The 12,377-nt window shown below is 50.5% G+C and overlaps 2 protein-coding genes across 2 annotated transcripts in view; one reads left to right on the top strand and one right to left on the bottom strand.

Moving 5' to 3' along the window:
* Window positions 1–2,521, bottom strand: part of CSUI_000919 (cytoadherence-linked asexual protein) — a 14,162-nt gene extending 11,641 nt beyond the window's left edge. Inside the window, exons 1-3 of the mRNA XM_068061126.1 lie at window positions 1,175–2,521; window positions 866–889; window positions 222–308 (exon numbers count right to left, since the gene is read on the bottom strand). Of these exons, the coding sequence (XP_067926896.1) occupies window positions 222–308; window positions 866–889; window positions 1,175–1,556 (493 nt within the window). The 5' untranslated portion in view covers window positions 1,557–2,521. The remainder of the gene's footprint in view (window positions 1–221; window positions 309–865; window positions 890–1,174) is intronic.
* Window positions 2,522–9,053: 6,532 nt separating this feature from the next.
* Window positions 9,054–12,377, top strand: part of CSUI_000918 (uncharacterized protein) — a gene marked incomplete at its 5' end in the record, with an annotated part of 6,261 nt that continues 2,937 nt past the window's right edge. The window contains 2 exons of the mRNA XM_068061125.1: window positions 9,054–10,372; window positions 10,876–11,039. Coding sequence (XP_067926895.1) covers window positions 9,054–9,836 — 783 coding nt within the window. The remainder of the gene's footprint in view (window positions 10,373–10,875; window positions 11,040–12,377) is intronic.

The following is a 12,377-nucleotide window of genomic DNA, read 5'->3' as shown; positions in this document are numbered from 1 at the left end:
TAAAGAGAGACACTGAGAGGAAAGCGAGAGGAGATGAGATACACAGTAGTACACACGAACCCTCATCGGATCACTGCGTAAAGACTCGGAAAAGCCCAGGGACGCACGAGGCGTATAGTGAGAAACAGTGAGTGATAGATGGATCAAATAAACCTAGACATACATATCTACGGTCCTATATCTATACCGCCAGCAGGTCTCAGTGTATGAGATGTCCCTACCTGCAACAGGTGCGAATCCGTTATAGTTCTTTGCATGCGCGATAGGTTTCTTGGTCATTCGGAAGAGCTCGACCTCTGATAAAATACCTGTACACGAGAAAGAAAGAAAAATACAAAAGTAGCAAATGTTCTTTCCCTAGGAAGACATGATGGTCAGTTTGGACGACTTGAGAGCTAAAGTCATTATTACCGTCATGTATCGGTCGACTTCGAATAGGGTCTATATACCTACCCGTGAACTTGAGAGAAATGATATTTTCTATCTCGATAGATGACCTACCGAAGCCCAAAGAAGAAAACGCCACACATATGAAGAAGAACGCCATCTAATTCGATATTCGTAACAGATACCCACGCAGACGGGTTCATTCAAAAAGCCGGAGTCTTCAGAGATTACCATGTATGAACATATACAGTAATGGATATAAATGGTGATACATACGGACCTGCCCCACATATATATATGTATATAAATTTGAAGAGGAGAACAGGGAGTAAGGAGAGGGAGAAACGAACATCAGCTCCTAATCCCACGTTTAGATTATGTCTGTAGGCTTTCGCATGTATCTAGAGAGAAGAGAAACCAGTCCTCTTATAAAGCCGGAGAAGGTGGACTTCTTTAGGAAAGTGTTCTGTCGACTTACAGGTGCTAGAGAAGGGCGATCCCGCTGAAAAAGAAGAATAAGAAAGAAAAGCATAAGCCGTCATTCATGAAAGAACATGAAAGAATAATTCATGAAAGAAGCCCCATCGAAGGGATGTCCAATGGAATGTACGTCTCCCCCCATATACCTTCTATATTTGTTGAAAGACTGTTATATTCGTTGTGTTTCATACAGTCCAGGTGTATATGCATACATCTATGCATACACGCTATCTATTGTTCACTTCCTGTGATTCATACTGACATCTCTTTTCCCTATGTCTTTCTTCGTTGGAGTGGGTGATCTTACGCGGAAGAATATCTCCAGGGGAAGCGCCGCCGTCGTCAGGAGGCAAAGGTGCACCGCCTCCTTTGGATGCCTTTTTTCCCCTACTAATTCGAAGTTTCCCTCTTTTAAGAACCCCTCCTAGTCGAGATCGCAGACCTCCAGCAGCCTTTGCAAGAGAGCCTTTCGATCCCTTTTTCTTCGATCCCCCGGCAGATGCTCCTTCTGCGGCGGCATCTGCGGCTGCGGCATCAGCTGCCTTCTTGGCGTTCTTAAGCTTTCGTGTGTCGCGAGTTTTGCCGAGTCTTTTTTTCTTCTTAGATTCAAGAGCTTCTCCTGAGGATGGTATGAAGTTGCTGACCCCTAGAAGGGATACAGCTAGAATTAAGAAAGTCAAGACCCTCATGATGTCGACGGAAAAGGAGTGATCGAAGTCGATACGAAAGATTAGAGGAACTAGTGAACAGAGATGTGGTATGTCCGCCTTGATTAAATGAAAGACACGGACTCAGTCTTTCATTAATCAGGAGACACACTCTCGATGAAAAAACAATTTGAACAGCCAATGAGACACCCGGAAAGCTAGGAGCAGAATAATGGATGAGCAGGAGTCCCAATCGATGAACCCAAAAGGATTCTTCGCCACTTCACAACTTCAATTGTTGGGCCTTTACTACCTATTCCCTTGAAAAAAAAGAAATTCACTTTCCTCACAGACACCAGCAGCAGGAAAGTACTAACCAAATAGTGGTTCCGGATCAGTACGGCGGAACGTCGGCAGCGGCGACCCTTGAAGACACGGCGGATGAACCAGACATACTTCGGAAGGGCTGTAAGGAGAAAAGAAAAGAAGAAAGAATTTAACACGTGAACAAGGAGACTTCTTGTCGAGAGAATGTGCCTGCTGGGAGTATGGTGACGACTAGCGCACCAGTGGCACCAGAGGATGATGACTCAGAATGATGATGGAAACGACGAGCGCGCTATGACGACCGATCCTCCATGTCTAAGGGCTAATTTCAACTCATTTAGACAGCCCTTCTCGCCAACAAGCATAAAAAAAGAGATGAACTGTCTTGAAAGAAAGAACGTAGATCGCGTGATGATAAATCTCTTTTCAGAGCTGTTGTCGTTGTCCTAGTAGATGGCTCTACCCTCGGCGGCCGACTACCATCCAAACCGAGAGATGGATGGATGGCGCGGAAGGTCTTGCAACAGCCGCTGTGCAGAACGACCGGACCGAAGTAGTAGAGCCTCGACTAGACAGCTACTCGAGAAGGAAAAACCATTGCCACGAGAGAAAGAGAAAACACGACTTCAGACTGGAAGATTGACGAGAAAGGCACTATGGACCATGAGGCGCTCCAACCTTCGAAAGTGGTTGAAATGGACCGCTTAGCTTCAAGACCCTACCGCGTTCATACAACGACTACTAGCCTGGCGTGGCTAGTTGCTGTCTTTTCCATACTCCTCTCATGGGCCGCGACATCAAGACACCCTCTCCGAGTATAATACGCACGTTGGCTATTGCCACCATCGGGTATAACAAGATACACGGTCCTATTCTCGGTTCTTACCTTGCTTCAGATATGACTGTAAAAGCAAATGACATCGAATTCCATAGACGCAAGAAGCACCCCACAAAGAATACACCTTTCGCCTGTTACGATGGTCTGGATCGCAACCCTAGACACCGAGCTACAATGTTGAAACGTCTCTCCTGCCACTCTCAGAAGGCACTAGAACTTGAAGCAGCCGTCCGTTCAGCACGCTAAACAGCTCGCTGCTATAACAGGCACCAAGTGGCCTCGGTCCTCTTTCGCAGCTGTCTGCCCATACTGAAAATACAAGCGTTCCCGTGAGTGACTTGACAACGAAGAAGATAAACATCTGCCGGCATGCCAGATACGAGTACGATTTGCTGAACCCGTCCACGTCTCCGTGGTAGTTACCAATCTGTCGAGTTCCTGCCTGCATTGTGCACGGATTTCAGCGCTGTAGAAGTTCAGCTGTGCCCTTTGGTGAGATTTGGGGTTAAGCCCGGCTACGAGCGCTCGGATGTCCCGAGTTTTGAATGCTGCTTCTGCTGCAATGTGCATCAGCAAAGGGAGCGTTAGTGCTCAGTTCTCGGATGTCATCGGCATACTGGGAAACTGTCAGAGACGTCGGGCGTCTCAAGCCTGACAAGCACGCGAATGACAGAAAAGCTTTCAACTGCCGTGTCGTCGCAGGATCGGTACATTTGTACAAGGCGGCTGCGTCGCAGCCAGCTTGTGGCCTTTCCTTGTTCCCTTCAACCGCGTGTCGATTACCTGAGGCACTTGGTTGGCATATAGAGGAGCAAAGAAGATGGGGCAGCCGACCTCTAACAGAAGGACATGAAAACATAACATTCGACGGGCCCTTTTTCGGAGCTGTAAGCCTGGGGCTTCCAGGCAACTCGTGTCAAATGCAAAAGGAACAGTCGTCGGACAGAGGAGGGCATGGACACGAGAAAGCAGTCGGCGCGAGTGTGCCACTCCCGGTGACAGGGGTGAAAGTCTGGAAAGAACACGCTGAGGTGTTCCGCCGGAGAAACCACAATGTATAGACTTTTGATGAGGACAAAGTCAGAAGCAAGTACAAGCAGACGCTGGCACACTGTCCGTGCTGCTGACTTCCACTGGACAGGAAGCAGCAGCATGGAAGAGAGGATAATTAGTCTGATCAGTTCGTGTGCTACTGTAGTCCGGTTCTCGCTAAGACATTGGGCACGATTCAGCGGGAGCGATTCCGCATTTCAGGAACCTTCGGACGCACGTCGCCTGTATGGGGCTACTCGTATCCGAAGCCGGCCACACCCGAAGATGGTGACCACAACCACACTGGATCTCGAGGTCCTTCGTGCTGCTTTGTCGTGTGTCGCGTTAAAATCCACTCTCCCTGGCTGGTGTAGCTCACCTGTGACGCTTTGTTTCCCATGGTAGCCTTCATATTCCTCGCATCACGCCAAGGCCCTTTTCGCGCAGAGACAGCTCTATCCGGCCGTGCTGATCTACTAAGCAAGGAGACCGAAACACCCTGCATCGGTCCCTAAGATGCTTTGGTAGGTGCTCTTTCGTGTATTGTCACTGATGGACTCAGTTGTCAGAGGATACAGTACTGCTAATTCCCGAGGCAGTAACAGGTTCTAAGCCAGGGGGGAGCCTCAAGTGTGGAGTGGCGTCAGTCACGTGGCTGGTGATAAAAACTTATTGTGCCTGTTTGCTTTAGGTACGCTAGCAAGCCAACCAGTGACCGCAGTCATAGTGGCGATGATGTCGCTGGGACGTCAACATACGCGACGTAGAAATACTGGGTTCAGGCTCCCGGGGGTTATCAGCAGTGCCACCCTCCGCACCGAGCAGGCTGTGGAGAAGATTTTAGCGCAGTCATGCACTTGTGGGTCGATGTGCTTCCGGGTGTGTGAAGTAAGGCTCCTGTAAACGCGCTCGACCCCGTGCTGCCTGGTGTCCAACAATCGGCGACACTATCCTATGGCCCCCGAGAGTCGAACTGCGTCAATGGCCTTTCTTCTGGCAGGGTCACACTACATAAGCGCCCTTCCTGCAGAAACGCTGGTTCGGAAGCGGAATCAGCAGTTTGCGTTGCCAGCGCGCTCGCACGTCCCCGCAAACTGCTGGCCTCCACCGAAGTCAATTGCCCAAGTCTCACACACGAGCTGTGGAATTGCGTCAACCGATTCCACAGGGGACTCATACGATTTCTTCAACTTCTGAACCGGTCACTGCTGATGCCCCCGGCTCACAGCGGTCGTGACAGCAGGATTGCCGGGCACCTGCACAGATCCCGTGCTAACAACTATCTGGGCATCGAAAACTGCTGCCGGTACCGGTAGCAATGCCTCAGTAATACCCAGTGTATTGAGACGCCCACAAGGGTGGAAGTTGCTACGGCTGAAAGAACGCCTTGTGCAGGCACAGAGTGTCCTCGTTCTGTCGGTGTGCCCATACTGGACCGCTGGCCACAGTTCTGAGACTTCCTGGAGACCGCCGCTGTATGCCAGGAAGAAGACGAGAAGGAAAGACGCGGGAGGTGCTAAAGCGGTGTAGTGTGCAGGACGTGCTTCGGTACAGTGCCGGACTCGTCGCCACTCTCGGTGGGAGCGAGTGACTGGAGACAGAACGTGAGGCTCCAAACATCCCTTTGAAACATATGGACTGAGTGCGTGCGAGGTCCCTGAGTGTCAGGACAACAGAAGCAATAAGCCGCTGTGGCAGCTCGTGGCGCTGCCGGACCCTGGTGAAGTGCCCGCAGCTGTCGGACTGCGGTCAGCACACACCCTAAAACGTGGGGTCCCCCTGCCTGCCACTTCACAACACTCTACAGCGTATTCTTTAGCTTCTGCCGAGATCCCTCCACGGGAAAAATGTTCTACTTTTCGGGACCTCGACAGTTCTTCCACCCCCACGTGTGCCTCCAGAAGACGATCACGGCGGCGACGCTCTACGGGCCCGACAGCGCAACCGTCGCATCCCGCAAGCTTTCGGCGCACAATGTCGGCGCCACTCAACAGTCATTTCCGGTTGCCACGTCCCTGGTCAGTTTCGACCACTTTCGTCGAAAAGAGAAGTGCAGTGACTTCACGCTCGAGACACTCGGGAAGACATTGCTCCCGTGTTCTCCCGCGAATGCGGCGGTGTCTGCTTGCGCGACGAAGTCACGGAAACCGTGTCGCGGGAATACTTCTGTGTCAGAGAATCTTGTCCGCCTGCCGTAGAAGCACCTGGCCGGACTCAACTCAATTTGCTCGACTTGTGTAGTTTCTGGTACTCCGCGCTGGAGTGCCCCACAACAAGCGGTCTCGGCTGCCACCGGCACGCCCTTGCCTCACGCGTGGGAGTCCGCGGAAGTCGGCGTGTCTGCTAGCGGCGCGAGCACGCCGTAGTGGCGCGCAGCCCGCAGGCGTCTCGCCGGCTAGAAGTTACACCAGTGGGCTACTAGTTCGACTGCTACGCACCTCCCCTATTCTCTCTTCCCATTCTGGGCTCGGGAACACGCTGCGATTCCTTCTGAGTATTGCACGGGCTCAGTGGAGAACTCATGATTCGCGCTCTTGCCGGTTCACTGGGCTTACCATGTCAGTGCCTCCACTGAGGCACGCGTACCCCGCTTATATTCACGGTGGTGGCTACTCCCATGTAGCAAAGGGAGCTAGGCTGTCAATACAAAGGGTGAGGCGCACACGATGCTGGCGACAACCAGGCCAGCCGGGGGTAGTGTGACACCGACCACGCAGAACGGAAGCAATCAGGTGTCCGTGTACCGTGAGGAGTGGACCCGCCCGGTCAGAAAGCAAACGAGAGTGGTGGGGTTCTCGCCTAAGAAATGGAGTCGGAGGAATCGGACATCGTAGGAGTAGGGACGGACGCCATGAAGAGTGTCCGGGAAAAGTGTACCCGTTCCCAAGCCGGGGGGCAGTAACGAAATGTGAACTGGTGTGTCCAACTCTTCCATTCCCTCCTGTGGACCAACGTTTGTCGTTAAGAGAGGCGGAAACCTGAATCAGTCAGCCTGGCGTGACCCGTGGTACGTTTTGCAAAAACAGCTTGGAGAGGCAAGACAGATGACGCCTTCCTGATCACTGTAAGGTTCTTTTCTCTTTGCGCAGTTCCGCAGACGACGCCTCATCACAAAGCGCCGTCAACAGCCTGCGAAAGCTCTTAGGCTATGGAAAACCCCGGCTCTGCCGCACACGCCCCGGCGCCGGAGTGGCTTGGAATTATAACACTCGGGTTCTGCGGTCGATAAAGTTGCAGCTGCTTGACCCTCGTAGAGAAAGGACCGCCCCACTTACAGTGAGGGCGAGTGTTACCCTAACAATACTGAAGTATTCTAGAGAAGAAGCCGTGTCTTCCCGTACACACAGTCTCCACTCGAGGCAACGCCTCCAACGATAGCTCCGGGGGATACGGTCAGCTCTCGGGTGGGCTGTCTACGCGCATTTTCGCTAGATCGGAGACGTACCAGGTAGTCAGCTGAACCCCGGAAAGTCGCCAGGGCCAACTTTTTCGTTATGCGACAGGACCAGCAGGGTAAAGTTCCTTGGACACAGATATACAACTACTAGGGCCGAAAACACAGAAACGGCGGAATCTCCCAGTTCTCAATAACCTTGCACAAAAGCTGTGATATGAACTCCACTTTTCTGAAAGTGTATCATTCCAATCAGCATAATGATGCCTCTCCAGGCAGCAGTAAGCCTGTCCTCCGGCACAGCCTGCTCACGCCAACGCGACAGCTGGAAGAAAAGAGTTCTTGCAAAGCGTCATGCCTCATCTCATTGTGGTTCAGCTCACAGTCTCACAATCTGTGTTCTGATAGTAATGGCTTTGGTGCTTGGTCTTGATCCTCACCATCTCTGGGGGTCCCTACGGCAACAGGCTAAATCGATCTGTCCATTCTTACCCCGGACTGGGTCCAGTTTCTATCTGCTGGCAGTGTCAGTTCGGAGAAGGTGAACAAGGGCTTTCTACAGATGTCGAGAGCACAGCAATGGAGTGGACAGCCTGTGAGTTGTGCTACCCATGTCCAAGGAGTACTTAGGAAGAGCCAGAAATGCAAGATCAATCGGACCTCGAGGTTTCACACCAGAGAATCATGTAGGTCTACTAACCCCGCTTGGGCACGCGCGTATCTCTAGGCGGGTTGAAGCGGTCTGCTCGGAGTCGGAGATGCACATTTTGACCTGTAAAAAATAGGGAGGTCCTCACTCCAGCGCCTTCTCTAGTTCGCGCCTCTATGCTTTTCAACGTGCCTCCACGGAGGGCTATCCCACGCCACCTGTGTTCATAGGCACTCCAACAGCCCGTTCGAGAAGAAGCCTTTACTCCCCTCCACACCAACGGGACGCCTGTGGAGCCTCGTGTCCAAGAGAATCTTCACCGCACCGCAGTAAGAAATCAGCGCGATTCCTGTATACGGGTGTGACTCCCAGGGGGCTTTCCCTGCCTCTCTGGTTCAATCTGTCCGGCTAAGCTCTGCAGCAGACTTTTACAAACATCGATGTGGAAAGACTGCATAGCCTACTTCTCCCTCTGCAGAGATAAAACACCTCACTGGATCAGAGTGTACTCAAAGGCCGTGGCGGCAGGGAGTAAAGGCATACCTACACAGGGGGCACTCCCTCAACGGCGGAAAACGCGGTTGCGCGGTGTTCTACAAGCTCAAGCAAAGAATGAGAAAAAAACAGCACACTAGAGATGCGCAGGTGTACTCAAACCAGAGAAAATATAGAAGCCCAGTTCCCGTGTGTAAGGAAGCAACTCTCTGGTGCACCTCGCCCCCCCCTTTTTGTTTAAGGGTCGCTTCGGACCCCCTAGAAAGACCAGGCAGGAAAAAAGGAACGCAGAGGGTACTGCGTGTATGCTGTGACGATACAACAGCAGCAAGCTAAGGAGTGATATGCTCCTAGGTGGAGAGATATCATTTCCGATCCAAATGAAAAAGAAGAGCTGATGGTTTTTCTTCACTTGCCGCTGAATTCCCGAGCAACACTTCGCTAAGGATGCCTGCGTCCGCACGGATAGGGGCGATTAGGCCGTCCGCTCTACTGAGGTCCTGAACTTATGATCTCCGTAGTACCACGTATTGTTACCACCCAAAGGATGCTGAATAATATATGCTAGAGAGCCTAGCTGGATATCCAGTCTCAGAAAGATCTGCGGATGTAACGTTCCTTGTTGTATGAATTCGATCCCGGGGTAAGTCGGGCCGCATCCGGGAACTGCTCAAGATACGATACATCCTTTATTTTTCTTTCATTCTTGTGATTTCGCCAGCGGTAACCAGCGTCAGTTTCGCCTTTTCCTTGTAATTATACAAGCTTGCCGTCTTCATCTGGCTGTCTGATACTGATCGATGGGCCTACGCACTCAGTCTCCTCTCTTTCAGTCCCGGTCCCGGACCGCCTTGTGTTGCGGAGAGAGAATTCCAGAGAGCAGACAGCGACACCGCATGCGGGTTTCTCCACATCTTCTTGCCGTCCTCCTTTTCTTCTTCTTCTCCCAACACGGAAGCAGAAGACTTGACTTCAGCTTCTCAGACATCTTTGATTGGTAAGGGCAGATTTCACGGCGAGGAGACTTGTGTCGAGGAGAATAGCTCCCGACAACGGCCTAAGCCCCGAAAACGGAGGGAGGCACCACTTCCCTTCGTATTCTCTCCTCCGTCCTCGGTAGACCTGCTTCTCACGGACTACTCGGCGTCTTCTCTCTTTACACATCGGAAGACTTCCTATGATTTTAGTCTGTTACTTCCTTCATCCTCTTGGCTTTTTCTGCCCTGTATCCTAGTTGCGTTTTTGTGTAGCCAAACTACCCCTGTCAGATCCATCCGAATTACCGGGAAGAATCGCCTGCTAGGCCATTTGAACGCCACGAAAGCAGGACAACTGATACTGATCCGCCTGTTTGCCTGCCCCTCTCTCTTTCTTATCTCACCATTTTTTCTTACCATCCGGGGGCTTTATCTTTTCTCTCGTCTCTCTGCACCCGTCATTCATTCCAGCCCTATCGTGCGTGAGTTGCCTGCGTGTTTCATTTCTTCTTATTTGGCATTACCAGACATTGCAACTCTCCTTCCCACCCCTTCGTGTCCCCCTTCTCATTCTGCGTCGTTCTCGGACTCAAGAGACAGAGACTTTTAAGGCGGAACGAGTGCGAAAAGAAGAATGACACAAGACCACATAAGAAGCATAATACATCATGACTGCATCCTGGAGAGAAATGCATAGAAGACATCCCCTGCGTTATTTTGAGTGGTGGCTCGTATAGTCATTCATTTAAATCATCATCGCTTTATTCTTCTTCTTCCCTCGCAACGATGCGGTTCCTTCTCCCACGTCTAACTTCCTCTCCATCATGTGTTTCTCTTCTTCTTTATGCCACCCCTACCTATTTTCTCCTTCACCTATGGTGTACGTCCCCATGGCGACAATCCACACCCACCGATCCTTCGGAAAGGCTCGTCTTTCCCCCCTTTGTATCCTGTACAACCGTCTTAGCGAAAACGGCTACCGAACAGTCACGAAGTGAAGGGAGCGGACGTCGAAGAGATACGTCTAGGCCCCACACACCTATCGGGACCCTTCCGGGAAGCTTAAGCAATTCAGCGTCGACACTTCACGAGGAATCTGTACGACCGCAAATGGATTTCTTTAATGTCCTTTCAGCTACAGGAGAGGTAAGTCCCTATCTTTGTTCAAGTCAGTTCCCGTATCTTTTCTTCTGATCTGATTCCTATCTATTTCGTTTCTCTCGTCCTGTCTTCCTCCCTATAGACTGCTGCTTTTCTACTAGATCAAGAAAACGGTGTCTGAGCCTGTCTTTCTCATTGCCGAGTGTCTAGTCCATTCAAAAGACTTACGACCAAGAGCGTTCCAGTCACCCCTCTGGGGACCATAGGTACCTTCTTCTCTAGAAAGAAGTAGAATGTGGAAATGGCTTATGATGGGGTCAAGATGTCGTGCACTTCAGAGGCCTCCAGACTTCCCTCCGGATAGGAGACTCGAAGAAGTTCGTCAAGAGCTTCAAAAATCCCAAGCAAAATCTTTTTAACGACAAGAAGTGAGTACAAGGAAGCTTCAAAGTCGATATCTGTCTCTCTCTCTGTCTTTCTTTGTAGACAGATGAGGCTATATGGCTTTAAGAGTTTTCTTCTCTATTGTTTCTTTTCATCTTTCTCAGAGAGGCACAGGTCCAGTAGGCGTGACACCTGTATGGCGATCAAAGGTGACAGGTAAAGCAACGACCGTTGGATCTTCCCTTCAAAATAACATCGGTGGATTTCGACTGGGGTCGTATCAATTCTCTCAGCTCCCTCCTAGAAAGCCCAAGAGCCATTTCGTGAGGTGAGGGATTACAAGGGATCGATGATTAGAGGGTAGATACAGTAGACAGACAGGTAGATAGAGTGAGAAGACATAACATGTTCACGGCTGTTGTGTATGAATAGAGATGGAGGGGGGGGGGGAAGCGTAGAGGAGGGGAGAGTGAAAGAAGAACAAGAAGCGCTTGGAAACAACATGAGAGCTGAGGACGAAGGTGGATGTACAGCAGAACATCTACGAAGAGAAATGAAAGTTTCTATTCATTTCATCCTTATCTGAGATGTTCAGGTGTAATCTATACCTCTACAGCCACACTCTCCACGTTGGTATCAATCTGGTAGTACCCTAGGTAATACACGACAGATAAGATTGGGGCCGGTTCACTTATGGTGAACAGGAGCTTCTGCTGAGGTGTATATACACTGCAGTGTGAGGCAGTAGCAGTCTTTTCGTTAGAAGGAATGTGACTCAACATGTCGGTCCGTACTTGCCATGTACAGCTGGAAAGGTGTCCAGTATTCTACGTGTATGGCTAGTTCTTATGTCTTACTGTCTCTCTCAAGGTGCCGGTAAATCCCAGACATGCTCGCCCATGTGGCCTTGCCTTCACGACATGGGAGGAAGAGAGAATGACTGAAGGGGGTAGGAGGTCCCTTTTCTGTTCCTCTTTTCAATAGAAAGGAATGGAGAGGAAAGAGAGAGTGTATTGATTGCCCGAGAAGTAGCCTGTTTCGTTATGAGTGTTCCCGTAGATATACAGACGTATCCATTTGAAGAGCCAATCAACCTTTCTCGAGGCCTGTACTTACACCGTCTTCTCCTCTCCCTTGTTTCTACCCTTGTCACCTAGAAGTTTCGATTTCTCGTGTCTCTAGACGCCTCGTTTTCGTCCATTTTGGACGACAATCTGATAAGGCTTCTTCTACCTCATGCTGATGGTCATTTCTCTTGTCTTCTTTCTTTCTCTCTCTCNNTTCTTCTTTTGCTGACGGAGAGTCAAAGAAGAGAGGCGGAGGCGCAGCTTTTGAAGGGGGGGGGGAAACACGTAACTATGAAGAATGTAAACCCTTGTTCAGCTTGTCATATTGAGAAAGTATCAGCTAAATGTTGGTCTTCTTCAGGCTGTTGACCGTAGATTCTTGTTTGCGTGTGAAGCAAATGAAAGGGTTCGACACGCCTTGTGTAGATTCATGGAAGTTTCACAATCTTCATCCCGCTGCAGTGTAGTGACATCTCCGCCTACCGCCAACGCCGTCTTGTTTTTGGACTTTTCCTTGTTGGTATCAATCCCCGTTAGGCAAGCGAGGATCATGATCTCTATCTATCTATCTATCTTTAATCTATGTATCCTCAATCTAT

The sequence above is a fragment of the Cystoisospora suis genome (assembly GCF_002600585.1).
Source record: "Cystoisospora suis strain Wien I chromosome Unknown contig_363, whole genome shotgun sequence".
Classification (NCBI taxonomy): Eukaryota; Apicomplexa; class Conoidasida; order Eucoccidiorida; family Sarcocystidae; genus Cystoisospora; species Cystoisospora suis.
The sequence above is the reverse complement of the archived record's forward strand: the minus strand, read 5'-3'. Positions and strand labels throughout refer to the sequence as shown.